The sequence below is a fragment of the Hyaloscypha bicolor genome (genome assembly GCF_002865645.1).
Source record: "Hyaloscypha bicolor E unplaced genomic scaffold K444scaffold_87, whole genome shotgun sequence".
Lineage (NCBI taxonomy): Eukaryota > Fungi > Ascomycota > Leotiomycetes > Helotiales > Hyaloscyphaceae > Hyaloscypha > Hyaloscypha bicolor.
The window spans coordinates 3167256-3194852 of record NW_020194589.1 but is presented as its reverse complement, the minus strand read 5'-3'; the positions used below and the strand labels follow the sequence as shown (position 1 = coordinate 3194852).

Sequence of the window (27597 nt, the reverse complement as noted above, 5' to 3'; positions counted from 1 at the left end):
CGCTAGTGCCATTTGGTGTTCTTAATTCGACTTCGAGAGACTTCCCTAATTCAAGCATCCTCATTGAACAGCAACAATGAAGGCTACGTCGCCTCTCTTGAAGAGGATATCGCGGCATGCTCTGAGCACGAAGCAGACGAATAAGGGATACTATAAGGGAACAGGCACGGGATCGACGGGTCGACATACACAGCACGGAGGCTACATTATCGAGTGGGAGAAGGTCAGAACATATGTTGTGCCGAAGGACTTGAAGGATTTTAAGGTACGCTATCAGTGGCAGAACTAGAATCCAAGGTGATGCTGATGGGTGGTTGATAGCTTACACCCTTCGTTACGAGGAAAATGAAACCGATTAAAGGACGATTTGAGGGAGATCCAAAGGGGGCTTTAAGTGGAGAGGCATACCTTGCGCGATGGAAGGCGGAGAATGGAAATGATTAGAACATGAGTCCAGATGGTATTTTCTTCTGCTTTGCGTTGACATGGCTTCAATTGACATTTGGTAGCCCGGTTGGGAAATTGTACAACAGACACGGCGTTGGGGAATGTAGCATAGAGTACGACAGCAAGGGTGGAGTAGCTGGGAAGGGGGAATTTGCAGATCTTCTACAGTTTGGAATGGTAGAGAAAGTCGAAAAAGATCCTATTGAGATTTCGTCCACTGTTCATACAATATTGCACGAATGATTGAGTATCAAATCCTGCACGGATTCCTGTTGTCATCTTGGACCAAGCTTTTGCCAAGGAGCGTTGAGATACTTCAATTTGAGTCAATGAATGCTTCTATTCTCGTTCTTGTCTTGTTCTTTAAGCCTACAACGAATTCTCATTTCAATCCCTGCAAATCAGTGTCTGTTGTTTTTCTCTTTCATAAAAGTTGAACTTTCTGAGTGTCAGCAAATCCATGCTACAGAACCGACTGAGGTCATTAGATGAACAAAGAGCTCATTCAGAGCCTCCTTATTCCTGCAACGCTTTCGCTTAACTCTAGCAAGTAAAAAAGGGTTGCGAAAAGTTCACCTTTTCTACTAGCCACACCACCAAAAAGGCAAAAAAAAGTGTTTGTTATAATGTTGGCCAAAGCAGGGATCGAACCTGCAACCTCCTCCTACCAGTTACTTCCCTTATAACCCCCAAAATGTCTTCGGGGCTACCTAGGACGTCAGGGGCAGCGACCTCCTGACTGGGCTATAAGTTCTGCATTTCAAGGAGTCGCTCTGCCAATTGAGCTATCCGACCTCAGAAGTTCTATTTTAACGAAAAAGCCGTTAATTGGATACATACGACTGGTGCCAGGGTCGGTTCAAGCCCGAGCAGTGGGGCGATGACAGGGGTTGTAGGAAGTCTTGATATTCACATTCACATTTCTAGCAGAGGGACAAGGATCTTCCCTTGCTTTTCATTGTGCCTTGTTAGCAAACGACATTCAAACCATAACAGTGTGTGTTGTCCTGGAGCTTGATCAGGGTGGTATTTCCTTGGTAGTTATCACAATGTTCTGGAAATTCTCAGAATTAGCACCAGAAGCATAGCGATATTCGTTCTTGTTTCTTTGTCTATGGAATATTGAAAGCCAGTCTTCTACAAAACACCATTCTTCTATGCGTCTTGAATGCCTCTCTAGTAACAGCCATCCTGTTCACTAGAGTCAAGTTCATCCACACTGCCCTGACAACTAATCTGGATTCCACAGGGAGACCTGTGGCTGTTCATTATCAACATCACACCCCTTGGCGCTCTCCCTCATCATCCTAGTTCTTTCTCCACTTCCGTGATTCTATCACAAAGCTTATCAATACTTTGATGAAGTGACTTCAAGATAAACTGATCTTCCTCAGCTTCTCTATTCTGCGATTTATTCATAACCTCCACTCCCTCCACCTCATAGAGTCTCTCAACTCTCTCTTAGAAGGATTTCTCGCCTTATTCCCCCAACTTCTTCAAAGTTCTCTTCCACCCACGCTTTTCTCCATCTCGCAAGCCCTGTCTATAAGATTCTCCATACTTCCAGAGTAAGAAATAGCCGAGGCGGTGTTCCGAGACCGTTATTGTGATGAAATCGGGATCCATATTCGAGGCCTGCGAGTCACGTGGAGATGAGACGTTTTGGCTTAGAGAAGCCATGCTGGACGTGAATCAATTGTAGGAAGCTTTGAGGTTTGAAATGAAGTTAATTGTGGTCGAGGATCGAGAATATATATTTCTGAGATGGCCCGATCAATCTTGACATTCTACGAAAGCCAGTTGAAAACAGAACTCCCATTCAAAAATTTGGGGGTCCAAATAAGAACTACTAACGCCATATAGCTAATTTGACCTGGAAGCGTGGAAAGAAATAGCAGGGCCACCTTCCTCATGCTCAGATTTAGTGTAGCAACCATTATTGATTGCAGTCGCGTGCCCCTCATCTCTCCTCTCCCGTGACCGAACTGCCCTACCAGCATGGATCTGATGCTGCTGTGACTCAGTCTCCACCCGCGCTTCGCCCACAGATCGACTAACCTCAGCGAATCCCAGGAAACTCAGCATGGGAAACTGTCCCCTCTGTCGGTGTCTCCAAAAGCGCAATTCTTCATCCAAAGATTCGTCAGACGAATGCCAAGAATCGTAGGTGAACCTCCGATGGCTTTCCGAACGAGTATCCGAAGGACTTTCCGGAGGCGTATTAAAAGGAGTACCGGTATCCTAATCGAAGTCCACCTCCTCGTCCTCGTCCTCGTCCTCCTCCTGAATCCCAACATCCCACCTCTCCTCCCCACAAACCCTCTCCTTCCCCATCCTCCCCAATTCCCACACAATCCGTCTCTGCCCAATCACCATCCACTCTTTATTAGTCTCATCCCTTCTCTCCTTGAAATCGATCCACATAATCCTTAGCAAAGAGAAGCAAAAGCCCAGTACTAGGACTGCGTACCCAATTGCACAGGCAACTTCCAGGGGGTCTTGGATGGGGATTTAAATGGGGTCTGAGCTGATGGGTTGGGACATGTGAGTTTTGCTTTCTTGAGTAAGTTACAATGATTTCTTGCTTGGGTAGATGCTCTATATTTTCAAAGAGAGCTGATTGTGGTTATTTGAGACTCGGGTGGTGTTGGAAAATCGTGAAGGAAAAAAGATCAAGGTGGCAACTTCTTAAACTTAAACCGCAAGCTTTTCAGTCCAGTTATGAAGCATTTTAATGCCCTTTAGTTTACCGGATTTTGTTGTCTGGCTTGGAAGAACTTAGCAGTTCCGAATCTTGGGATAATAGCTGTGGAAAGGTGTAGTCCAGACACGAATCGGGACCAGAACACAAATCCTGTCATTCACATTGTTTGATGAGATCATGGCCTAGTAAACCTAAATCTTTGGTTTGCTCCCGCACTTGCAAGCACAGAGACATGGAGGGTACATGCATGGGAAGATTTGGATCACGTGATGAGAGTCCTCGTGCCAAAAAAAAATAAAAAATTCAAGAATGGTTTAATCCCTTGCTTATATAGATATCAAAGTCATGAAAGATCAAATTGAAACCAGATACGTCTTAACAAAAAAGTCCTCGGCTGCTTACAGGGCCTGCCACTGAAAGCTAACACTTACGCTGTGGGAGGTTGTGTAGAGAGTCTGCTGCGTCGAGCCACTTGGCACTGCAGCAGCGTAAAATGTCGTACTGCCGCCATAGGATAGATATCCTCCGCTAGCCTATATACTAATCAGTACAGATCACATAAAAGGGGGGGAGTTCTTACCGTGAAGACGGTAGCAGTCACGCCGGATCCGCAAGTGAAGGTTGAGCTTGAGATTCCGCATGATCCTTTCGATGATGTCAAGGTGAATCCGGAACCTTTATCACGATTACGTTAGCTTCAGTACAACTAGAGATGATCATTTCTCACCTGAAGCTGTGGCAGTATATGTTGCACATGTTCCACTGGTGTACCAAGTCCCAGCACTGATCAGGCATCCAGTTTGGCTTCCACTCGTGAACGCATTCAGGTATCCCGATCCAGAGAATATCCCGCTGCCTCCCGTGGAACTCGAACTGGCGCTAGTTGTACTTGTAGTCATGGTTGTCTTGACGGTGGAAGTTGAGACCGGGGTTCCAGATTTTGGAAGATACTTAATTCCTGTGGATGAACAGCTGGAACTTTGTCCTACTGGTGCAGCCTTGACGAAAAGGCCGGTTTGCACAGAGCCTTGGACGTCATAGGAATACAAGATCTCGTCTAACGCACCAGATGCGCATTGGATGGTTATATCGAAGCCGTATGCACTTTTCAGTGCTGCTTTGATTTGAGTAGAAGTGTATGTCGCTGAGCTGGAGGGGACGATGCCTGCGTTTGCAAGTGCCTAACAAGGGTATGAGAAAGATGTATTTGTCAGAGGCGGGGAGGCTTACTGTATAGCTGTCAAGAGTCTTAAAAAGATCAACTGTCTTCTGGAAGAAATCAGGAACCTCTTCCTGTGCTGTGTAGCCGGTGTAGCAAGAAGGCTTAAGCGTTGAGATGCAAGTTCCGTGTTTAGCCCACTCGTGTTCCCAGAAAGACTCATCATCGCCATTGATATCTACCCAATAGGTATTCTGAACCTCAGAATCTCAGATTAGTATTTCCTCTGATGGATATAGTTGAAAAATGAGATAGTGAGTTGTGAGCAGTCTACTCGTAAGACATAACATCAAGGGAGTAAACAGCTCGCCATAAAAGCTAAAAAGGTAATACTGCTCGGAGAAATTGGTACTTACCATGTAGGAAAGTAAATCCGTCTTTCCATATGACTGAAGAATTGCCGTGATATTTGTGTAAGCTCTGCTAGCATCACAATTCGAGTCATAGGTCCCGTCACAATGATCAGGCCAAAGGCCGTGAATAGTCCAGGAGTTCGACGGCCCAGTTGAAGGAGATGTGTCCCAGAATTGAGTCTGAACCAATTGTCCTCCTGGGGCATTGAAACAGCAGAGGTCAGATACTGCGGTGGTGTTCTTACAACTCGTTTGAGGGTTTGAACATGTCTTTGGTGACCCCGCAAGGACAACTGGCAAGGCTAGGAGGAAGGCTGCCACGACTTGAGAAGAGAAACCGGCCATGATGAAAGATTAAAGTCAAAAACAATTGATTCTCTGCGCAGAACAAGATCAAGAGATTCTATACCTATGGCATGGCCTTGATTTTATATCCCAAGACCTACGATCGTCCAAGGTACTGACTTGGGCAAGCCGCTGCTAGGAAGCGTGCATGACTTCGTTGGCGGAGAACATTTCAAAAGGAGAAGGCCATGACAGATAGCGGCGATAGCTTCCAGCGCCAGCGCCTTTAACCTCCCCATAGGCTGATGATAGAATTAAGGTGCAGGCGCTCCGATTCTTGAGCGAGCTAGAAGGGATGCTTAATCCTTGTCCCTGATCGGCAGTCGAATGAGACCCTCTGATTCATCAACACCCGCAATCTGGCATCAGGAACAGCCGGTTCTCTCGAGGACAGCTTTCTCCAATCCGATGTCATGCAGATGGGTCTGCATAAAATGCGGCCACGCTCCCGTCCTTCTGGAAAGAGGTTGGCCGAGGTAGAAGCCACCTTCTTCTTCGAGTCTCTCAGAGGATGTTGTCACTTTTTGCACTACATTGCAGAAGCTAAGTGCAGCGGCTGTTGAGATCTGCGCATTACGGTATGTCCTCCTATAATGCGAGACCGTGGAGCATTTGATAGCTTTCCGTGTTCGACGAGGTCCGAAGGATGCATCGCAAGAGTGTTGTGTGGTGTTAAGGAGAGTTGATGGAGGAGGAGTGGAAAGAACGTTTGTCGGGCCTCGCCTGACGTCAAAAACGGCGCTCGCCGGAACTGCGGACAACACACGTCCCGATCAGATGAACTTTATCCGTCATTATCTTCTTATTGGTGTTTCCGTATATTTTTGTTCAGCTTTATATTTGGTAGGGATGTCTTCATTGCCAAGTCCCAAGCTGAATACCGAAGATGTAAGCTTTTCCCGCATCGCATCATGGTGTCCAGAAGTCTGAGCTTAAAGACACCAAACAAACACCTCTATTTAACAGATTATACATTTCTGAACCAAGGTTTTCTAGCTCGATGCTCTCATAACCGCAAACCAGTATGTCTTATTTCTATACTTATTTGCTGTTTTATTATGTGGAACCTCGGGGGCTGTTTCAAGAGCCGCGATGACCCCTTCGCTCTCTTCGCTTCTGAACAACCAGAATCATAGAGAAACAATTGAAGGCCCTGGCTCCTAAATGTTCAAAGCTGTGGAGGGAAAATCGAGAGCTCTGGCCCGTCTCGTGAGCAAAACAGCCCCGAAGCTCTCAACTGCCTCAGTATTTTCTGGATTTTGCAATGCTGATCTGTTGGGCAGCATCCTCCACTACAACAAAGTCCTCGACGCTTACGGTCACATTTCGCTGAGGCACCCCGAAAAACACGATGTCTTCATCATGTCCGGGGACCGAGCCCCGGCTCTCGTCTCCTCTCAGTCCGACCTAATCGAATATAACATCTCAGACAGCTCTCCAGTTGATCCGAGCTCCAAAAAAGGGTATCAGGAGCGTTTCATCCACAGCGAGATCTATAAATGCTTTCCTGAGGTCAACAGTGTGATCCACAGCCACTCTGAAGCTGTGCTACCATACACGATGAGTGGAGTAGCCATGAAGCCTACTTTTCACATTGCGGGATTTCTGGGGACTCATGTCCCGATCTACGATATCGTGCCTTTGTACTCTGAAGATGATCAGCAGGACATGCTCGTTAACTCCCAGAAATTTGGGGCAAGCCTAGCATCGACGTTTTCCACCTCCGCCTCAGCATCCTCAACTCCGAACCACAACGTGGTGTTGATGGCCAATCACGGCTTCACCGCCCTTGGTACAAGCATCAAGCAAGCGGTCTACAGGGCCGTATACACACATGTCAACGCCTCCGTCCAAACCAACGCCATCACCCTACGAAACGCAGCAATAGGAGCAGGGGTTAGTGTTGAGGGGGAGTTGCGTTTTTTAAATGAGGAGCAAGTGGCAGGCAGTTTGAAAATGAACGATGCGAGCCAGGACCGACCCTGGGGGCTGTGGGTTGAGCAGGTCGAGACATGTAGGATGTATGAGCATACTAGGTCCCACGATAGGTAGGAAGTGCCAGGAAAGGGAATACGGAGGAACGTGGTAGCGGAAAGGGCTAAAATCGACTTCCGAGGAGAAGAAAAAATAAGATTTCCTACGTAGACACAATCAAAAACTACTTCCGACCTCATTGAGGGTTTGGCTATAAGGCGGTGCCATAGTTTGGGGAGACGGAGAAGCTTGAGACTGATGTCTGTAAATGTATGAGTGCAAATCTGAAGCAATCACTAAGTAACATTGTGATGAGAAAGAGATATCGGTAGTTGGAGGTCGAGGAGTGTAGGAGCCAAGTGGCGAAAACCCTGCCAAACTTGGCATTTCAAAAGTGTAGGAGAGAGTTCTAGACAGTGTTGGCATTAAGCTCCGTGCTTCAATGGTTAGCCAGAAAAGTGGAGAACTTTGCGTGATGGGCGTATTCGCGTAAAGCTTGGAAAGCCCAGCCTCACAATGCCGACTTATTTTTGTTTCGCCAAGTCTTCACTCAAACGGAAACATCGTTCTAATCGCCACCACATCCTCAACGTCTATGTGTCGAGAGCGAGAGGGAAAAGGCAGCGACAACTTGAGGGCATTTGTATGTATTTTTATAAAAAGTCTCCCTCGGGGATCTATCTGGACAAGAAAGATCCTCCTACACCCCAAAAAATAATAGAATAAAGGCTTCAATGAGCTACACTGCAAACTCTCATCTCTGTCTAACTTACAAGCCACCAACAATTTCATTTCATCCAACCACTCATTCATCATCGTTAATTGCTCTCGTCTCGACGAACGTGAGCTCAGCCACCTGTCCTTCTGCCATGTTCAGGTTAACACCATCGATGCCCGGGCTTGGTGCGCGCTTCTCAGTGCTAGTCGTCTCACGCTTCTCGAGGGGAGTGCCGTCTTCACTTCGTGCTGTAACTACTGTCAGCTGATGGTTCTTATCAATCGAGCGTGGAAGACGTACTTACCAACGGGAGCCGGCCCACCTCGCACAAACATCGTCGTAACCGTGGTCTTCATCTTTGGGGAAAGCTCATCCCGAGCAATAGCCTCTTTAGCCATGGCTTGGTCTCTTGCTACAAGGTTGCTGGTGATCAACTTGTCGGCGTCCCGCTCGAGAACCTCCCGCGCCTTGGCAGCTGGTCTGGCGGATGTAAGGGGGGCGGCTGCGGTACCTAGATGATCTCGGAGTTAGAAATGCTTAAGAAATTCTGCGGTTGGGAAAATATCTCGCGAGTCATCTCCTTTAGCGGCATGTCTGCAGAGTAGGAATGACTCGTGGGGCGGCTTAGAGAGGAAGGTCCCTGCTCGGCGAATTCACATACCAGGCTTTTGCGTGATACCAACTCCAGATCCACCTTCGCCAGTACCGAGTTGGACCTCAGGGCTCGTCTTCAAGGCACCAGTGGCGTAGTTCAGTGCTGCGTTGAAACCAGCGATATCCCTCTTCACTGATGCTGGGTTAGGGACCAGCTTGACGACACGGGGAGCAATTTCTTTGCCCATGCCTTGGAGGGAGGTGATCTGGGTTGCATCCTGACCTTGAGCTGGAACGACAGCAGCAGCGGGTTGAGCGGCGGCTGCTGGTGCGGCTGCTGCTGCCGCTCCTGATACCGCTGCTCCTTCCAGGGCGTTCATCAGGTTTGAGACATCTTGTTTACCTCCAAATGAAATTTCGCCATCACCGACTACCAGGGCTGGCGAGTATGCTCCGAGGTTGATGTTAAGCGGAAGGGCATTGAAACCGCCGAACAAAGCAAAAGCGACGAGGAACTGGGAATGCATGGCTGTTGTTGTTGAGTGGCTTCTGAGTGATATGCTTGGAAGGAAAGACAAGATGGAATTAAAATATTATGAGAAGAGAACCAGATCGAGGCGTCAAGCTTCGCATGCAAATCGGAATGGAATGAAGTGAAAAATTTGAGCGCAGCTGGAGATCAAGCAGGAACATGTAAGGACGCATGACTGACATGTCTCTTATATTAAAGGATCGAGGGGCCTCAAGTTGGTCCTATCCCCGGGGAGGAAAGTCCCTGCCTCCTACACGGCCTGGCCTGTCCCCATATCTGGTGGCTCAATTGCCGTGGTAATCAATCTCCTGGCCTTTGAATGGTCGTGGTGTTAAAAGGCTTAGGGCGTCGGAGAAGTGCCAATGTTTCATCAACGCCAAGTGATACGATCGACGCGGGCGCTGGCAAAAAATGGAGATGCACTTGAGCCTCAGCACGGACATCCCTGTGCGATGTATCTTGGCTGCTCAACCGAGGTCGCAACGTTGTTTTGGAGCCACGTTAAAAATTTCAAGATTTCTTGGTAGTAGTCTTGATACCTGCCAATGGCTTGGCCGTTCTTTTGATCCGTATTCGTTTTGGACAGGTCCCAGCAAGTGCCCCTTATATTTAGATCGTGAGAGCAAACTGACCAGTCAGCGTATGCCGAACTGTTGAAATGCCTTTAGTTAGACCTGTGCACTTGAGACCGAGTCAACTAGTCGAGGACATCCTTCGCGATGCGATACAATGGTTTCGAGATTCCTCACAAGCTTGACCTTGCCCACAGCTTATCAATGACAAACGCCAACATGTGTAGAAATTGTCTCGCTGATCTCAACTGATCTCAGAGAAGTTAGAAACCTATAAAGTTCACTTGACGGCCTTCAGAAGTGGAACTCTAATGTGTGAATCGACTAGAAAACGCCACATTAATCAGAGCTATTCTTCCTGATAAGGATATTCTCCTAAAAGGTGTTTCAGTCAGACAGATACCATCTGAGCGTGTCTTGGGATGAAGCTGCAGTCACATGTACGGACCCTCGGGGTCCCTGCAGAGTGTTCAACGCCCATGGTGGTCTAGATCTCAATGGAATTGTGCCTCGAACATAGGAAACCAGTTTCAATCAGCTTCAATAGGACCAAAGAAAACGTAAGGATGGACAACATCATTTTGCACTCCTTACACCCGATTCTTGGTCTTGCTGGCCAAAAAAGACAGAAATCTCGAACTTGCTCGAAGTAGACGCTCAAAAAATGAACAAAAGTCTAATCACAACTCGCTTTATTGAGATTGTGGAAGACAAGCGCACGGGATATGGTTAGAGTCGACTTTCTGCTCCGGGGTCCATCAGGATTCCCGTGCAAGATCTTGGGGATTAATTCCCAATTTCAGCCGCATTCAGCTAGGAGCCATGTCTTCTGGGTGGTGATTCAGCAATATTAACTGCTTTCCCAAAGTAGCTGTCGACTCCGTCAGATGTACACCTCCCGGAACAGAAACTCAGCGACGCTCGCGTACATTTCCGCCCGTCTTTTAATCCTCCTGGCCGTGATCTCGCCAGAACCCATGACAATGTCGAAGGCTGATGACTGAAGTCAGCAACAAACGCTCTTACAAGCTCCTCAGGCAACATACCGTGCTCTTCGCCCAAGATTCTCTCCCACTTCACCCCGTTCCTTTCCCAGCAATCATCCGTTCCCGTCCTCTTACCATTCCCCACACTTGCAAACTTTTCGGCCATGATCTCCGAATCTCTACAGAGCAGATCAAAATCACACCCAACAATATATAGCTTGGGCGGCAACTTTGCTCGCTCAGCATACTTTGGAGACAACTGGGGATCCCTCAGATTAATGTCATCTGTACAATAAGCCCAATTAAACATATCCGCTTTTGTTTCCAGCATGTCTTTTCCAGCATTTGCCGGTCTAGTCGCCATTGCCACCTTAACAGGTGTGCTGATATCACAAGGTGGATAGTATGCCACGAGACCTCCAATCTTCCCTTGTAGACTCGGGTCTTGGGTACAAGCCAACGATAAATTTGCTCCAGCGCTGGATCCCCCAATTGTAACCTTCTTTGTATCTATCGGCAGACTTTTATCCCCCAAGACAGCCTTCACAACATCTACTAGAGCATGAACAGCTTTTGGGTATCGGCTCGCGGGCGCCAGGGGGTAATCTAGACTGACAACTAGGAGTTTGTTCTCGTTGCAGAAGTTCGCACAGAATGCGTCGTCGGCCCGAGGCTAGATACCAGGAGAGTCAGCAATTGCTTGTAAAGTAATGTTCCAGGAGAATTGAAGAAACGATGGTCAACAACATGCCTCGAGCAGCGCAAACCCTCCGCCATGGATATCGAGATAGAGGGGCAGTGGGGCATCGCCATGTTTCCATTGTTTCGGCACGAATATTCGGTGGCGGAGGGAGGGCTGGATGGGGTAAACTTTCGTGAAGGTTGGCTGGTGTGCTTTTTTGCGAATTCCAGGTAGGTTGAGAACGCAGAAGACGACTTTGATGGCAAACTTGCTGAGGTAGAGCTTGCTGGCGTAGACCAGGCGCGTGAAGAAGGGTACTGGGGTTCGATAGACGGGTTCCGCGGGTTGTGAAGCCATGGAGGAGTTTTGCAGATTAGCAATCGAAAATGCAGACTCTTATGAGAGACGGAAAGAAATTCGCGAACAGGACCAAAAATACGATGACTTGAAAATAAGCTGAAAGGGACCACGTTGTCTCTGACCGTGACATCGCGTGGAGCGACCTGCTCTTATTGTTGAAGCCATGAAACCGTCAAACTGGTGAGCAAGGAGAGCTCTCGCTTGAGGCATGAAGACGAGGGTGCATTGATAATTCGTGGAGACACTGCTCGCATCGACAGGGGAAGGAAGCCATGACTCTGGCCAATGAAAAAATAGGAAGCTAGCTTTTTGCATAACTTGCATAAATTGATATGAAAATCGTCTCCCGACTTCGAGGCCCAAATGCCTCAATGGAGCAATAGAAATACTGTGCCGCGTTACTCCTCCAGGTTGGTTTGAAGCGTGGGGTGAAGGGTGAAACCAGCACGGCTCTTCGGCTGAAATGGACTATCGGGCAATGAGCCAGTTAAGGTGCTGGCCACAAAGAACAGCTCGACGATCTGCTATTGCCTTGAGCATGCGCACATCTGCCCCTCCTTTACTGCGCCTCCAACCACAGTTAAACTGAGAGATATAAAAGTAAATCTGGAAGAGAAAGGTGGGTCGTCTCTTCAACCATAGCACATAGGCATACCAGCATCATGAATTCAACGACCTATCGGACCAATGAGAAGAACACCCTCGTATGGAGGGAGATTGAGCCTCCAGATACTACCAAACACCACCGTAGACGTGTCCTTCTTGCGAAAGGTTTGTCCATTGCTGCTGTTCTGTTCTTATGGTGGTCATATCATTCCGTCCCGGGCCTCATCGGATGCAGAAAGACTGAGACTGTGGCTGATGCAGACGGGGTTGAGGGATATAGATTCGACGATTTTGAGAGTGTTGGTTACTACCCGCTCTCACATATAACATTACACAATGCTAACTTCCATAGATCACCCCAAGTGAGAAGCTGGAATGGCACAAATGCTTCACGGCCTTCCGGTGTGCTCGTCTTACTGTACCCATGGACTACAATCGTCCACTTAATGCTTCAAAGGATAATCCGAGGGTTCACATTGGGTTGATTCTTGTTCCTGGCATTCATACTGGATCTGAGAAAGCCTCAAAGTCTCCTTTGCTGATCAATCCCGGAGGACCAGGTGGATCCGGCTTTACGTTCGCCCTTGGTGCTGGACGCGCTATCCAACAACTTTTCGGAGTACCTGATCAAGATGTGGTTGGTTTCGATCCCCGAGGAATCATGATGACAACTCCACGTGCAGATTGCTATTCATTCCCGCCTGACAATCTCTCTTCAAGCTTGCCATCGCCTGATGATGAAGATTATGTCCAAGGTTCTTTTCACAGATTTCTCTGGGCTCAATCTGGCAGGGAGATTGGATTCATCAACTCTAGTGATGTTGCATTGCAGAAACTTGATACTCGGATAAGAGCCACTGCCAAGCTTTGCCAAACAAAGGACGAGTTGTATGGTGATGACGGTATCTTACAATATGTCAGCACTCCGAACGTTGCCCGAGACATGCTTTCGATTGTGGACGCTTGGGACGAGTGGACAAGCACCTTGAGCAATGAGCCTGCAGTCTGTGATTTACCGGTCAAAGTGAAGGAGGAGGAATTGCACTCGTCTGCTGATGGTGGCATACCATATTCCCCAGATACCAAAGGAAAACTTGTCTTTTGGGGACTTAGCTATGGCGTGAGTTCCAATTTGCATACCTTGATGCCAAAGTCTAACATCGATTTGTAGACCATGCTCGGTGCAACATTCGCTTCTTTGTTCCCCGATCGTGTCGGGAGATTGATTCTCGATGGAGTCGGTCAGTATTCGAGTTATGGCTCCGGAAACTTTGCTGATCCGTCCTTTTAGTCGACGCGGACGGGTTTGTGGGACCTCTCTGGACAGAAAGCTCGTGGGATACCAACAAAACCTTCGATTCTTTCGCAACATACTGTCACAAGGCAGCCAAGCGTTGTGATCTATACCAGGATGTGGGTCCCAACTTCTTGCATTATTAATCTCTCTTGTAGCAACTTGCAACGGATCCTAGTACATTCCACTCCCAAGCATACCTGAAAGAAGCATGCTAACTCCGATTTCTTGAGATTAGGGTGACGAAGTGCAAGACATTGCAAACCGATTTCAAGCTGTTGAAATGAAGCTGCGGAATGAGCCCCTCACTTGGATTGATGAGCAGTCGAAAATGCCAGCCTCATTCACCAACACTCACTTGAGAGGTCTTACTTTCCAATCCCTCTATGGGCCAACTATCATGTTTCCGATACTCGCATCCGTCGTCAGCAACCTACATGAAGGTATCATTGATGAGCTTATCAAGCAGCTCGCCGGAAACTCTCCATATTTTAATAGCCAGCCCTTTTGTGGAGCGCCTCTCTCAAGGTTTTCGTACCCAGGAGACGAAGCAGGACTTGCAGTGATGTGTAGTGATAAACGCCACCCAGTAGGTGCCCTTCGTCCTTAATCTTTGAAGGGATATTAATGCCGAGAATCAGCTCAATGAATCACTCCCGAATCTTGAAAAAGAATTCGAGTCATTGTCGAATATGTCGTATTTCTCTGACGTTTACATGAGCTTCATACTTATTTGCGATGGTTATGGCATCAAAAATAAGGGCCTCACCATGGATTGGGATGATAACCCAGCACACGGATCAGAACCCATCAGAACCTCCTTCCCTATTTTGTTTATTAGCAATTCTGCAGATCCAGTCGTAAGTGCCATGGGCGAATCCCCTTTCGATTTCTGACAGTCTCGTGATTGCTCCCAGCGATAGTCCCAGTTTCCCTGGAACAATCTGGATCGATTGATTGCTAACTCTCCCGTTGCGCAGACTCCTTTGCACGCTGGCCTAAAAATGGCCAAAAAATTTGTGGACGCCGGCCTGATTGAACAAAAGTCTGAGGGACACTGCTCACTTTCCGCGCCTTCGAGATGTACGAATGACTGGATCCAAGGATACCTCAAAACAGGCATAGTGCCACCGCATCCGGTGGGAGACTTAGGCGATGGGAAATGGGTCGAATGTCGAGCTGAGGGTTATCCATGGAAGAGTTACGGAGCTGAGTCCTCCGAAGCACAAGGGGAAGACGCAAGGGCGGAAACTGAAAGGATCAAAACCTTGAATAAGGTGCAGCAAGAACTCGGCAAAGTGAAGCTCTGGGGAACTCAAAGTTTGGATTGGATTCCTACAATGCAGGAATTGGTCGCCGTGTACGAATCGCAAAACCATCGAAGGCATTGAGAAGAGACAATTGTGATGGTCCAGTCAAGGTTTTAAATGGTCAATATCTCCCCTTCCACAGTCTCTTTATGATCTCGGGTAAAAATAGTTATCAGAATCTCGATTGTGAGTAAAAAATAATGATGCTTCCTTCATTCCTGGTTAGACGTCTAGCCAACGAGCAATTCTCACATTCCAAGCTCATGAGGTGCTGGGTATCAATATACTCCACCACTCTCGCACAGCCGTTTCTTATTCGGCATACTAACTTATAGGTCTTTCCATACTGTTTATATCACTTTCGGTCCTGGTCATCGCCAACGCGGTTGTTCCCAGTTTCGAGGGCCTTTAGCCCTCCTGTCTGTATTGGAGGACACTTGTCTGTGCAATCATAGCTAGCTATCATCGGAGTAGAGTTCACCATTCTAAGACTCATTGTCATTCCGCGCATTCAAGTGGTGTTCACTTCAAAAATACTCACGTGGAGGCTCACGCAAAGCGGAATGCCCTTCGCCAAGCTTCTCAATTCTCAGACATCCTCTAGTTCATGGACGAAACTTCGCATGGGGCCGAGATTAACCTTGTTTATACGAATCCTTACGTTCTGCACCGTTGTATCCGTTAGGGTTCTGTACAAATACTCATTCGTTCTTGTCGGACGAAGCGATACATTCGTCTTGAAGGATGCAAAAGCATCTAACTTGACTTGGGAAAAATGAAATTCAGTGCACGCGAACCCTCTTTCTCAATAGGGGTAATCGCTAGATCACGTGCAAGCCACAACACCAGCCTAGAATCCGCGGTGAGAAAGATGTTGTGCTTCGAGTTTATTGCTCTCCTTAGCTAGGGCTGCTTTATCTTTTTACGCTTGATTCGGACGACTAATTAACAACAACTTTGTAAAGGACAGGTACTTCAACCCAATCTTTCCGGGAACTCCAATATCTTCCTCCCCAAGCAGTCTTTCGGTCGGCAGAAGGCCGCTCTCATCCAATCTCTCGATATGCTTCAAACAGAATTCAATGTGGCGTTTCACTGTCCAATTCACTAAATTTCCATAAAGAATCAGCCGAACTCCGCACTCGTAAATGAAATAGTGAAAGAGAAGAGACAGGGCTCACCATCATAGTCAACACCACAACTAGGATCTTTTGCCAAATCCACTATCATCTTCATGTACTTGATGAATTAGTCAAATTTCTTCTGATACTCAACTGCTAGGCTTAGCTGGGGCGCTCGGCGTTTCTTCACGTAAAGTACAAGGCGGATACTCCAAGCGATTGGACAAAGTGTGGAAAGTACCGCGAACGGGATGCCAAATATGATGCCGAAGGATTTCACAATTTATGGGGGATTCCGAAGTAAGCATGGAGAGCGAAATAGCTGATAACGGATATAATTCGAGGTTTGTTGTATTGGCTCGGGATTTGAGTTTTTCGTCGATTAGAAAAAAGGTTGAGATAATTCCATGTCAGGCTTCGACTGAAAGGTATCAATTTGTGAAGGTTGTACATTGTTTTGTATTAGTCTGTGGAAAAGATAAACGAATCTGCGAGGTATAAAATGTTTTTAGAGGAAGACATTTAGTCGAGATTCAAATGCCAAGTTCTAATTGCTTGAATTTAAGCCTAGGCTAGATGACGTGGAAGCGGTACCACTGTTGTACAAGAGGCGGGTGAGGATGCTCAGGATACTTGTGAGTGATTTTTAAGTTGATAAGGAAAGAGATGGGTAGACTTCTTGGATATATGTTCGTGGAGGTTTTGAGATTTAGTAATGGAAACACTTATTTGATTCTAAACAAATTTTGGGAGGCGATGCAAGGTTATCTGTCAAGTGCAGGAAAGCTAAGTGCGGGCGTCCGCACTTGGCAACTTACAAAAGCGAATATGAATTCGTGAGAGCCAATTTACAAGTATATCTTCACTTCGCTGAACGCCCAAGCGAGTCGAGTCAGCGACCCCACCTAAAATGCCCCCAAACAACCACGAAGGATGCCTCTAAACTTTAATACTTAAGTCAAACAACTCATAATTTGCGGCTCAGCATAACAACAGGTTATATAAGAGGAGGGAGGAGAGTGACAAGGAGTGTTTGGGTGTTCATGGCTGGGGTGGTTCATTCAGTAGCATCGTTGCCGACCTGCAAGGTACATCTTCATGGTGGTATGGAGTAATTTGCTTTCGTCTGCTGTGACAAGAAGACAGAAACCTGATAGTCACATACAATCCTAGGTTCCTTCAAGTTAGGGTACATTTGCAAAATAATAAGTGGCGAATGAACCTCGACTTATTAGTTAATGGTATTTAGCACGTGAATAATGAACATGGATGTACAGTTAAATGTAATTTCAGCAGTCGAATGAACCTGGAAATCTTGGCACAATCAAGTTGAAGGACCAAACAATTACACCCCTTTTCCTAATAGGGGGACCGGCAAATCACGTGCAAACCACAACCCCGGCCCAAAATCCACGCTAAGAAAAATGTCGGGCGAGCTTCAATCTTCAATCTTCAGTGGCACAACGGCCCATTTATTTCCTCATCTCCTCTCTTCCCTACCTCCCAATTGTACCAACAAGATGCCGGTCTTTGTGCGGTCAGTAGCTCCCTTCCTGCGGACAGCTCGGTCTGCGCTGCATCAAGGCAATTCCGTGAGCCCCTTGCTGCAAGCTCATCGAAGTGGAGCTTCGGTGCTGAATGGCGCGCGCACATATGCTACTGTCTTTGAGCGGACGAAACCACATGTTAATATCGGTGTGTACATCTTGCAACAAAATTCTGGAGATTCCACTGACTGTATTAGGTACAATTGGTCACGTCGATCACGGAAAGGCACAGGAGACTCGAGACAGGCAAGAAGCACAAGCTAACGTGATTTTTAGACCACATTGACGGCCGCGATCACAAAGAGACAGGCAGAGAAGGGATTGGCAAGCTTCCTCGACTATGGCTCGATTGACAAGGCACCCGAGGAGCGGAAGCGCGGTATTACGATTTCCACAGCACACATCGAGTACTCGACCGATGCCAGACATTACTCCCACGTCGACTGTCCTGGCCACGCAGATTACATCAAGAACATGATTACCGGTGCCGCAAATATGGATGGAGCTGTTATTGTCGTAGCAGCTTCAGACGGACAAATGCCTCAGACGAGAGAACATCTGCTGCTTGCTCGGCAGGTCGGTGTCCAGAAGATCGTGGTTTTTGTTAACAAAGTCGATGCTCTCGAGGACCCGGAAATGTTGGAATTGGTTGAGATGGAAATGCGAGAATTGCTTACAACCTATGGATTTGAGGGCGATGAGACGCCAATTATCTTGGGCTCCGCTCTGTGTGCTCTTGAAGGCCGAAGACCAGAGATTGGAGAGCAGAAGATTGATGAGCTTCTCGCTGCCGTTGATACCTGGATCCCAACTCCTCAGCGTGACCTCGACAAGCCATTCCTCATGTCCGTTGAGGACGTCTTCTCTATCCCTGGTCGTGGAACAGTCGCATCCGGTCGAGTCGAGCGTGGTACCTTGAAGAGAGATTCCGAAGTCGAGCTCGTTGGAAAGAGTGAGACGCCAATCAAGACCAAAGTGACCGACATCGAGACCTTCAAGAAGTCCTGCGACGAGTCAAGAGCAGGTGATAACTCCGGACTCTTGCTCCGTGGTGTGAAGCGCGAGGACGTGAAGCGAGGAATGGTTATTGTTGCCCCCGGCACAACAAAGCCACACACCGAGTTCTTGGTCTCGATGTACGTTCTGACCAAGGAGGAAGGAGGACGACACACCGGCTTCCACGAGAACTACCGGCCTCAGATCTTCATCCGAACCGCCGATGAGGCAGCTGCACTCTTCTGGCCTGAGGGAACCGAGGATGCGGCGTCGAAAATGGTTATGCCAGGCGACAACGTGGAGATGAAGTGCGAGATTGGGCACCCTGTTGCCATTGATGTCGGGCAACGCTTCAACATTCGAGAAGGAGGACGCACCGTTGCTACCGGCCTGGTGACCAGAATCATCAAGTAAAGTCATCGATCAAAACCAAAATCAAAACCGGCATGGAAAGCAATAAGATGGCTTGTAGGAATTGAGTGGGAGGCCAGTTTCTTGTATACATGGCTTTTATGACAGGCAGGGGCAATGGAAATGGAGTTCCGTTCCGCTTTTTTGCTCACGCTCGCTGTGATTTGCAATGCACCTTTTGTAGATTATTGGCGGATAACACCTTCTCCTCTCTTCGAGCTGTGTCTTCCTAAACTTGTAACATAGAAGGCGTGGAGCGGAATAGAAGCTTTGTACAGATTTGGCGTACCCCTTGAATCTGCATACGACCTGTTGCATTAGAGTAGCTCTCTCCGATCTATCGTATTTGACCCGGTGATGATCCCCTTAGAGGATTTCGTATTTGATAGAGATTTGTTGTGACGGCTGGCATAACGGCATGATCTGCCGGGAATAGGGAATCGGAAACAGGTGCAAAACGGAGCTAAGCCGGAATGCTTGGGCGAGATAATACTAAAAGGTCGAGGCATTCCTCCCTTCTTTGCTTCCCAGCTTAGTATTTTCAATACATGAGATTCATTGAACTTTGAGCCTTCGACCATTACATTGATCCCGCCATCACATTTGTTGCACGTCGTTCTGACCTGGTATAATGGCTTACTTAGTAAATTTTACTTCTATATCCGTTCTTCCATCGTGAACAGCCAAAGGTAAAGTGGATCAGGTGAAATGCACCGACCAGGTCAAGTTGCCAAATTGAGTTACCAGGTTGAAGACTGTCAAGCTCATGCAGAGGTTTAGTTTTTTAGTTTCAAATAAAAGATATCTTCCCGATTGAGCATCGCGCTCCTTGTACGAAAATATTGTGGTACATTCAGAGGTAATCAAGAGAAGTTGACTTCAAAATAACTAACGTCCATCCCTGTGTACCTTCGTACCGAAAAAACCGGTGTGCCGAAAAATATAATAAGTACTTAGACTTAAAGCATCTTAAAATCTGTGCATACTTTAATATCTCCTATAAATTTTTATAAGTTATATTTCATAGCTACTCTCGGATACCCTAAACCCCTCCCACTAGAAAGTTTCACCACCACAGCTCTACCACCGAGCTTATATTATCTCTAATACTTTATAAAGAGGTCTTATCCGAGCTCTAAGGCCTCAGCACTATGCAGGATATCGTTATTAGCCTTGTGGCTGCTATGGCGTGTAAATTCAGGTAAGGTTGCCACGCGGATCAGTACCTCGAGTCGAAGCGACTAACGATATTTGGGTTAGAGCAAAACGATCCCGCACGTCCCACGAGAGTGCGAGCCATAGGCTCGCATGAAGCCTTCGAACTTAATCTATAACATGAACTTCTCTAGAACGTTTATAAGACATAGCCGCGTTTCGTCTTATAAACGCCAGAGTTCCCGGGCTTGTTTTTCAGAAGTAAGGTTATTAAACCTCGTCTTCTTCCCACGGATAGTAGCTTCTTGTTCTCTTTCTCGGTCTTTTACTCTTCGTGGCTCAATACGCGCAGTAGCCGGGAATCTCATACTAGAATGATTTCATGATATTTTTCCATTTCCGTCTTTAAACCTGAGCTGATGTTGCTTTAGCCTGAGCTATTGGTGAGCATTCCTGAGCACAGCTTGAGCACGCGCTACGGAAGCCCGAGCTCGCATTAAAAGCTATTTGAGAATATGGAGGGCCTTATTTGGTCCCTTGAAGACACTGATCTCCCCGGAATCTTCTCTAGATGATAGCTTTGCTCCGATTTACGAAGTTTTAGCTCCTGTTTCTAAAGGATCATGTAATGTAGCGTGAGCGGTTTTCTGTATATGCGCGGTTGCTCCTTATAGATCTTGCTAAAATGAAGGGGAGAGATGAAATGTTGTTTTCCATCAAATTGGAACTCTTAATTGGACAGAGATACATATTGTGGTAAGCCCCAGTTACAAGAAGCCAATTCAAAATGACCTTTCTGTGTCTTTTCTGAAGTCACACTTTCAACGGAGCCGATCCTTATTACAGTGCATATTCTGCTTCCTCTCTTCAGCTTCTGAATCTTTTTTCCTGACGATCTTCAAAAAGTATTCAGGTTACTCTCCGTTGACGTATCCTAACGCCAAGGCGGACTGCGTTTAGGCATACAGTTTAGACTGTGTGGGCCGTCTTAGTCGATGACAACCTGACCCGTTCAGGAGATTTACTCCCATTATTTGCCACCAATATTGCTGGTAAGACCACAGTATCAGGTTTGTCCAGATGCAGTGCCTCGGAGAAAATTGGAACCGACAAGCCATAGGATCCATCCACACCAGAACGTGGCCATGATCCGTCACGGCGAGTATAGAGGATCTCAGATCCCCTGGATGAGGCTACTCTGCTCAACGACCGCCCCCTTTCGGCCACGTCCAGATATTCTGGCTCTTTTGCTCGAGACAAATAACCTCCCAGAGTTGCTGATTTACTGCTCCATGCTGACAGCAGATATGGCGTACATAGAGCAACTATGATAGTGACCAGAAGTGCAGAGACTGCTCCAACGGGGTACCATTTGGGACTGGCAGTGAAAGTCGTGATGCCAAATATGGCCTACCGGATATTTAGCTCGGTAAGGTACTGAGAAAGATGACTTACAGCGACGAAAGAAAGTGGGAGAAAAACAAAGCCCAAGTAAGTTAGTCGAGCCACTGACTGGCCAGTCGAAATTTGTTCAACCGAAATTATCATGGTCATCAGGTTCTGCAGTTGCTCAAGAATTCCCTGAATAACAGAAAGGTCGTGACTCAAAGTTTTGTCCACCTGGATACACCTGGAAATAAAGCTTATCTCAGCAGCGTCCTCTCCCAGGCCTCGAAATTCAGTATATCTCTCGGACGCGAGAGCTATAATTTCCTTAAGTGAGCTCTGTTGTATCAACAAGGACTCCCGTAAGAGGATGTTGGTTGCCATGGCCCGATTCAACCTCCGCATACGTTGAAGCACATTGCCAGTGAAAGTCTCTTGATTGACCTCAATACTTCGGTCTCTCAGCTCCCTAGCAGCAGCATTCCGGATGTTTACCCAGTCTGAAAGAACAGTGAATAAATCATGGTAAATCCATTCATGGCAAGCGACAAGTCGTTCCCATCGGCGTCGAAGGGAATAGTGTTGGGACAATCGAAGAACATCAGCCGCACTCCACTTCCCGAAAACCATGATTACTTCTCGGCCGCCCGAAGTTCCGCCAGTCCAGACAGCGAAAGGGTGACTTTGGATCTCAGAACTGCCTAGGGGATACATTGGCTGTTGTTTCTTGTGGTGAGCCTTCTTCACCAGCCGTACGTAACTGTCTACGAATGACAATTTGCAATCCTCACTCCACACCGGTACCGTCGATGATCCTGGAGAAAAAGCACCAACAGACCCAAGATAGGTGATCAAGGAGGGTGGAAATCCCTTAGTGTTGTTCCAGATCACCCGCATATTGCCTGGATAATTCACAAGGCTGCGTAGTCTTAGTCAATGTTGAAACTATCAATGATCTAGAAGACGTGACTGAGAGTTCTCCTACTTACGTACCAGAGCAGCGTATGAATTTCATCGTGTTTGACCGAGGATTTCTTAGGCTTAAAAAACCTTATCTCCGTGCCTAAGATTTCCTCGTACATCATTCTCGAGGCATTCAGGGACCAGTAGCACGCCCATACCTCTACTGGAGAACTAGGAGAAGCAGCAATTTTAGCAGCCATGGAATGTACCTGTCTGAGTATCTACTTAATACCAACTCTTAGTGAATACAAAGTAATGTTAATGTCTGGAGAGGACACAAAAGGGAAGAATGCGAATTAGGCAGCGAAATCGGCATCTGCCTTGAACTCTTCCAGATTTTGAGCTAAGCCACAATGGCCACAAATTATAACCTGCTGGCTAACTAATCAAAGGTAGAGAAAACCACACCAGGGCCACGTGTACTCGTACGGGCATTTGTGGATTTGACAGGGCTGTGGATATGCACCTTTGTTTTTCCAGTGAGAAGTTCGCTTCTACTGATGGGCCAGGGTTGAGAAACGGCGGTGTTGGTCACGTGAGACAGATGGTTGGGCTAAACATTATCGTCAGCATTATCGAGCTTCTATGCCCTGCCTGACGAATCATTTCCTTCAAGTCTGGCACCTCAGCATTCTGAGAACTACTGGTTTGAGACGCAGAAGGAGTGAAAAGGGGTTCAGGAGGAGAAGGCATTTCCAAAATCAAGGAGACACAATAACAGCCTAGCAGGCAAAGTTGGCTCGAGATATAGTTGGAAGACGCAAGAAAGATCATGCGTAGATAAGATTATAATTTAGGCACATACATCCCACTTAATAGAACACGTGAAAGCACTTGCAGGGTTTAAATTTTTCGACTCGGACCGGACTAACTTATGCCCGGGTTTCGGTGTGGGAATTTCCGGTAAGCTTTTTTTAGCCCCTTCTTCTCTTAGCTCTTCTCTTAGCAAGCTAAGAAGTACGAAGGTACATGCAAGGTATGAGATATACTCACGTTCTGTAAAATTTTGAGTAGCTTCATTCGTACTAGCGTGAAGAATTTGCCCGGGAAAGAGTGTTCGGTAAGCTTTTTTTTAGTAGCCTTCTTCTCTTAGCAAGCTAAGAAGTACGAGGCATACGAAAGTGCTAGCCTGCGGCTCGCACGAAGCCTTCTTACTGTGAGAAAAGGTTGAGGGATTACAGTAAGCTTCGAAAACCGGCTTCTCCCAAACACTCTCTTATGAAAAGTTTGGCCCCACTTTTCGGAAGTAATCCTTGCACACAGCTTTGCCGTTTTCAGCAAGGCGCATTGCAGGGGTATTATTCGGCTTGCTGTACTGCGTACTCTCCCCCCCCTAATTAAATGTCAGTGGGTCCAAGTGCAGGGGTTTTTTGGTATGGCAACTGGACCGTGCCAGGCTGGTTTTGCGGGGACCCACTGTTACATTTAATTAGGGGGGGTACTTTGCGTTGCACAACGTTAACCTATTTCCACATTATTCCATGACCTTCCACGATACAAATAGCATTGCACTAGTATTTTTCGTTTACACATTCTCCAGGTCAACCTTTGATATTTCTACTTCACTCGCCACCAGGAACAGACTTTCCAAATCGATGGCCCCCAACTGGACAGGATATTTTCGCCATGGGTGGGACGTGGCAAGCCAGTCGATTTCGGTCGCTCTTGAGTCAGCAAAGAATAACCCAGCCAAGGCTGGTATTATCGCCCTAGGAACAAGCGGTTTAACTATAGTTGCTATGCCAGCAGTTGTCGCCACGCCAGTAATCGGCGCTCTTCATTGGGCTGGATTTGGAGTAGGTGGAATTATCGGTGGTTTGTGGCATCTATAAGAAAGATTTCTTCTCGAAAAGTGTACTGATCAGCTCGTGGTAGGCACTACAGCCGCTTCAGCTCAGGCTACAATCGGCAATGTAGTTGCGCCAAGTTTGTTCGCAACTCTAACAAGTGCTGGGGCGGGAGGATATGGTATTGCTGCTATTAGTGGAGCAGCTCAGTGGGTTGGAGGCACGATGTTAGGAATAGCGACAGCTACTAGTACTTGGATGACGGTAAAGCAATAAACAGCTCTTGTGAAGGGGTACTATAACGGAATAGGAATGTTCACCAATGTCAACTAAATTACGATCTTTTATGCTGCACCTAAGACGAGTGATCTCACCTACTCGCCGTTCATTTTTGTTGTATTTAAATAATTAAATAATTATTTATATATTACTTTCTTTAATAATATAAGTTATTATATATTAAATAAAAAATACTAGAACCTTTTTATATAGTATACTACTATATATAGTATTTTATATTTAAAACAAAATCTACTTTAATTAATAATTACTTTAATTATTAAATTCTAAAATTAAAGTAGTAACTAAGAGATTTAAAAAAGTCTTTAACTTAAGAATTATTATTCTATAAAGACTTAAATTTTTATATTAAATAGTTAACTAATAACTATAAATTATAAAAATTAAACTAGCTTTATTAGGCTATTTTATCTCTTATCTAAGAGAGCTCTCTTATAAGTAGCTAAAATCTCTTAGTAAGTTCTTAGCTAATTGAGAACGTGATTTCTTAGTAAGCTCTTAGCTAATTAAGAACATGATTTCTTAGTAAGCTCTTAGCTAATTAAGAACGTGACTTGGATTTGGAACTAAGGATTTGATTTATAAGATTGGGGCATCTATTAAGCTATAATTATGATTTAATGAGACATTTATTTAGCCGTCTTATAATTTGATTTCTAATAATTAGTGGATTTATAGGCCATACTTATTATAATTAGTAAAGTTGTGAGTTATTCTTGTGGTTTAATATAGCTAGATTTTATTATTTAAGTAACTAGATTTCTTTTCTTAGAACCAGAAAATTAAGCACTCAAATAGTACTTTAGAATTACTTTACTTTTTACTTTATAATCTTAAATCATTACTTTACTTTACTCTTTAAGACTTTAGTCTTTAAGACCTTATTTCCTTATTAATTCTAACTATTCCGATATAGTAGTAATACCCTTAATTTTTTAAACTAAGAGTATTTGTAATTGCAAATTAATACTTCTTCTACTTTTACTTAAAAGTAAGAAAATTCTCCCTTTAATTAAACTAATCTATAAATATAAATAATTATAGGCTTGCCTAAGTCCCTGAGATAAAGTTATAGTAAATATATAAACTATAACCTCTTAACTATATATCTGTAAGAACAAGTAATTACGCTACCTATAGCGGGTAATATATAAATTCCTGATTTTTAATTACCTAGTAATTAAAGATTCAGTTCTTATATAAAGAATTCTAGCTTATTATTTCGAAGAATAAGTTATATCTCTCTATAATTACTTATATTAGGTCGTATTTAGCTATATATTAGTATAACTATAATTAGCTTTAGGTAATATAATTAGTCTTAGCTCTTATATTTATATTTAATAATATTATATAAATATATATTTCAAATATATCTCTAGTATAATTCTTAATATATTTGGCTATATATAGGTATAATATACTATATGAGTAAATATAGTCTAATTATATAATATATAATATTTATATTATATATATGATTTTTTCTAAATATAAGCTTTTAAAATATATAATACTTTAAAAAGTTAATTATTATTACCTATAATAATAATTACGAGAATAACCCTTAAAGAATTAAGAACTACTAATAAAATTACTATTATTAAGACTTTAAAAATTATTTTATAATTTTTTATATTATATAAATAATTAATATTACTTTATATATATTTACCTATTTTAGCTATAGCCCTTTTACTTTTATAGAAATAATAAGGGTCTTATTACTAGTTTAAAATTAGAAAGTAAGAGTTCTTTATAATAGTAATAAGTAGAATTTAATTCTTTAAGTTAAAGAGAATTTAAATCTTAGTTATAAAAATTATAAGTTTACTTAATTTACGAATTAATAAACTATAATTTATGACTCAAAGTATTATATTAGTACTATAGTCTATAGTACTCTTAAAGCCATTAAACTAAGCTTTTTAGTTCGTAAAAAAAAACGGTAATTTTAATTAAAGAATTTAAATTCTTTAACTAAACCAAAATTATCTATTAATAAATAATAGCTATAATTCATAATATAGCCTTATTATTATTTACTAAATACAAATTCAATAAATTAGAATTTTTGATATATTATCTTAGTTTTAATTAGTTAAAACTTTTAAAAATAAATTATAACTAAGAAATCTTTAAAGATTTATTAAAGAAAAAAGGGAAAATATAATCCCAAATAGGCTATAATTTTTATTATAACCTTATAACTATTACTTATACCTAAATTATTAAATTTAGGATTTTAAGACTATATTATAAGTCTTAAATATATAAGTAAAGTTCAAATTACTAATTAGTTTCCTTTAAAACTTAAGAATAAAAACTCTAAAAAAGAATTATAAAGATATCTAATACTAGTATTTCATTTTTTAAGAATAATAAGCTAGTTAGTAGCTCTAATTTTATAGAGTAGAAAACTAATACTAATTTATTCCTAGAAATAAATAGCTATATATTATATATTAATAATACTAAAGCTATATCTAATAGGTTTTTATATTATAAAATAGAGACTAAGTCTAATAAAGAAGGAAAAGAGTCTAGAATTTGAATTCTTTTATTAGCTAAATTAATGGCTAGATATACTAATTAAGTTTCCGAATTTAATTATAATAATAAAAGAGCTTTAGGAGCCTTAAAATTAATTATATTAATAAATAATAATAATTAATTTAAAAATAAGGCAGATACTAAAGACTTATATAAAGCTATTATTATAACATTTGGCTAATTTAGCTTAGAATTAATTAGTTACTATTTTAATAAAATAATAAATAATAATTATAATTCTTTTAATAATATAAATAAATATACTAGTAATATTTAGTTATTTATTATATATCTTAGGGAATTAGGGCAAATTATACCCGATTCTATTATTATTTAGCTAATATTAAAGGGTTTTTCCGGTTCTTATAATAATTATATTTCTCGTAAATATAAGAAATTAATAAATAGCCTTAAAGCTATTAATATTAGTAAACTTATTACTAATTTAATATTAGAAAAAAGAAGGCTTACTTCTAATTTAGAAGCTAATAAAGCCTCCTTTAATAATAATTAGTCCTATTACAAATATTATAATAAAAAGAGATATATAGAAAATAAATGCTTTATTAAATATCCTAAATTAAGGAATAACTACTCTAGTTCTAAAGGAAATAAGAGTAATAAATATAAAAAAGGGCTTAAAAAGCCTAAAGTTATATTTAAAAAAAGTAATTTACTAAAG

General features: G+C 43.9%; 9 protein-coding genes and 1 non-coding gene across 10 annotated transcripts; 5 read left to right on the top strand and 5 right to left on the bottom strand.

Annotated features, from left to right (window-relative positions):
* The first annotated feature begins 64 nt into the window (after positions 1-64).
* K444DRAFT_591507 (50S ribosomal protein-like protein YmL27) lies at positions 65-845 on the top strand. The gene is made up of 3 exons (XM_024878194.1): positions 65-265; positions 322-460; positions 510-845. Exons 1-2 carry the CDS (start codon positions 77-79, stop codon positions 442-444), a joined length of 312 nt encoding a protein of 103 aa, XP_024736197.1. The 5' UTR covers positions 65-76; the 3' UTR covers positions 445-460; positions 510-845.
* A 232-nt stretch (positions 846-1077) lies between these two features.
* K444DRAFT_t22 lies at positions 1078-1242 on the bottom strand. Its single transcript has one exon. It is a non-coding gene; the product is annotated as a tRNA-Phe (tRNA).
* Positions 1243-3531: 2289 nt separating this feature from the next.
* K444DRAFT_429176 (ribonuclease-like protein T2) lies at positions 3532-5332 on the bottom strand. The gene is made up of 5 exons (XM_024872755.1): positions 4727-5332; positions 4382-4564; positions 3879-4332; positions 3732-3826; positions 3532-3684 (listed from the first exon to the last, which is right to left on the bottom strand). The coding sequence occupies exons 1-5, from the start codon at positions 5066-5068 to the stop codon at positions 3550-3552; spliced, it is 1209 nt and encodes a 402-aa protein (XP_024736196.1). The 5' UTR covers positions 5069-5332; the 3' UTR covers positions 3532-3549.
* Positions 5333-5917: 585 nt separating this feature from the next.
* Positions 5918-7260, top strand: K444DRAFT_664397 (arad-like aldolase/epimerase; the record flags this gene model as incomplete). The annotated part of the gene is made up of 3 exons (XM_024886954.1): positions 5918-5956; positions 6065-6090; positions 6352-7260. The coding sequence occupies 3 exons, from the start codon at positions 5918-5920 to the stop codon at positions 7118-7120; spliced, it is 834 nt and encodes a 277-aa protein (XP_024736195.1). The 3' UTR covers positions 7121-7260.
* Positions 7261-7807: 547 nt separating this feature from the next.
* K444DRAFT_429054 (uncharacterized protein) lies at positions 7808-9089 on the bottom strand. Its single transcript, XM_024872753.1, has 3 exons — positions 8422-9089; positions 8065-8271; positions 7808-8008 (listed from the first exon to the last, which is right to left on the bottom strand). Exons 1-3 carry the CDS (start codon positions 8879-8881, stop codon positions 7848-7850), a joined length of 828 nt encoding a protein of 275 aa, XP_024736194.1. The 5' UTR covers positions 8882-9089; the 3' UTR covers positions 7808-7847.
* Positions 9090-9942: 853 nt separating this feature from the next.
* K444DRAFT_429072 (prolyl oligopeptidase-like protein) lies at positions 9943-11854 on the bottom strand. The gene is made up of 3 exons (XM_024872754.1): positions 11196-11854; positions 10505-11117; positions 9943-10451 (listed from the first exon to the last, which is right to left on the bottom strand). The coding sequence occupies exons 1-3, from the start codon at positions 11481-11483 to the stop codon at positions 10342-10344; spliced, it is 1011 nt and encodes a 336-aa protein (XP_024736193.1). The 5' UTR covers positions 11484-11854; the 3' UTR covers positions 9943-10341.
* A 20-nt stretch (positions 11855-11874) lies between these two features.
* On the top strand, positions 11875-14935 carry K444DRAFT_664394 (uncharacterized protein). The gene is made up of 7 exons (XM_024886953.1): positions 11875-12391; positions 12445-13212; positions 13264-13333; positions 13384-13505; positions 13625-13975; positions 14028-14246; positions 14367-14935. The coding sequence occupies exons 1-7, from the start codon at positions 12149-12151 to the stop codon at positions 14775-14777; spliced, it is 2184 nt and encodes a 727-aa protein (XP_024736192.1). The 5' UTR covers positions 11875-12148; the 3' UTR covers positions 14778-14935.
* Positions 14936-17337: 2402 nt separating this feature from the next.
* On the top strand, positions 17338-18774 carry K444DRAFT_530390 (translation elongation factor Tu; the record flags this gene model as incomplete). Its single annotated transcript, XM_024874893.1, is given in 3 exon segments — positions 17338-17512; positions 17562-17629; positions 17641-18774. 3 exon segments carry the CDS (start codon positions 17338-17340, stop codon positions 18772-18774), a joined length of 1377 nt encoding a protein of 458 aa, XP_024736191.1.
* Positions 18775-20895: 2121 nt separating this feature from the next.
* K444DRAFT_630892 (uncharacterized protein) lies at positions 20896-22475 on the bottom strand (the record flags this gene model as incomplete). Its single annotated transcript, XM_024883278.1, has 3 exons — positions 20896-21336; positions 21382-22231; positions 22306-22475. 3 exons carry the CDS (start codon positions 22473-22475, stop codon positions 20896-20898), a joined length of 1461 nt encoding a protein of 486 aa, XP_024736190.1.
* A 1272-nt stretch (positions 22476-23747) lies between these two features.
* Positions 23748-24357, top strand: K444DRAFT_614070 (uncharacterized protein). The gene is made up of 2 exons (XM_024880473.1): positions 23748-24090; positions 24151-24357. Exons 1-2 carry the CDS (start codon positions 23757-23759, stop codon positions 24336-24338), a joined length of 522 nt encoding a protein of 173 aa, XP_024736189.1. The 5' UTR covers positions 23748-23756; the 3' UTR covers positions 24339-24357.
* The last annotated feature ends 3240 nt before the right edge of the window (positions 24358-27597 follow it).

Coding starts and splice junctions, on each gene's coding strand:
- K444DRAFT_429054 (XM_024872753.1), bottom strand. CDS start 8,881: ATGCATTCCCAGTTCCTCGTCGCTTTTGCTTTGTTCGGCGGTTTCAAT. Junction 8,272..8,421: donor TGGTATCACGCAAAAGCCTG/GTATGTGAATTC, acceptor GAGATCATCTAG/GTACCGCAGCCGCCCCCCTT. Junction 8,009..8,064: donor AGGTGGGCCGGCTCCCGTTG/GTAAGTACGTCT, acceptor CAGTAGTTACAG/CACGAAGTGAAGACGGCACT.
- K444DRAFT_591507 (XM_024878194.1), top strand. CDS start 77: ATGAAGGCTACGTCGCCTCTCTTGAAGAGGATATCGCGGCATGCTCTG. Junction 266..321: donor AGGACTTGAAGGATTTTAAG/GTACGCTATCAG, acceptor GGTGGTTGATAG/CTTACACCCTTCGTTACGAG.
- K444DRAFT_614070 (XM_024880473.1), top strand. CDS start 23,757: ATGACCTTCCACGATACAAATAGCATTGCACTAGTATTTTTCGTTTAC. Junction 24,091..24,150: donor AGTAGGTGGAATTATCGGTG/GTTTGTGGCATC, acceptor AGCTCGTGGTAG/GCACTACAGCCGCTTCAGCT.
- K444DRAFT_429072 (XM_024872754.1), bottom strand. CDS start 11,483: ATGGCTTCACAACCCGCGGAACCCGTCTATCGAACCCCAGTACCCTTC. Junction 11,118..11,195: donor GAGGGTTTGCGCTGCTCGAG/GCATGTTGTTGA, acceptor CCTGGTATCTAG/CCTCGGGCCGACGACGCATT. Junction 10,452..10,504: donor AATCTTGGGCGAAGAGCACG/GTATGTTGCCTG, acceptor TTCAGTCATCAG/CCTTCGACATTGTCATGGGT.
- K444DRAFT_429176 (XM_024872755.1), bottom strand. CDS start 5,068: ATGGCCGGTTTCTCTTCTCAAGTCGTGGCAGCCTTCCTCCTAGCCTTG. Junction 4,565..4,726: donor CGGATTTACTTTCCTACATG/GTAAGTACCAAT, acceptor TCTGAGGTTCAG/AATACCTATTGGGTAGATAT. Junction 3,685..3,731: donor TGACTGCTACCGTCTTCACG/GTAAGAACTCCC, acceptor ATTAGTATATAG/GCTAGCGGAGGATATCTATC.
- K444DRAFT_664394 (XM_024886953.1), top strand. CDS start 12,149: ATGAATTCAACGACCTATCGGACCAATGAGAAGAACACCCTCGTATGG. Junction 12,392..12,444: donor GATTCGACGATTTTGAGAGT/GTTGGTTACTAC, acceptor TAACTTCCATAG/ATCACCCCAAGTGAGAAGCT. Junction 13,506..13,624: donor GTTGTGATCTATACCAGGAT/GTGGGTCCCAAC, acceptor TCTTGAGATTAG/GGTGACGAAGTGCAAGACAT.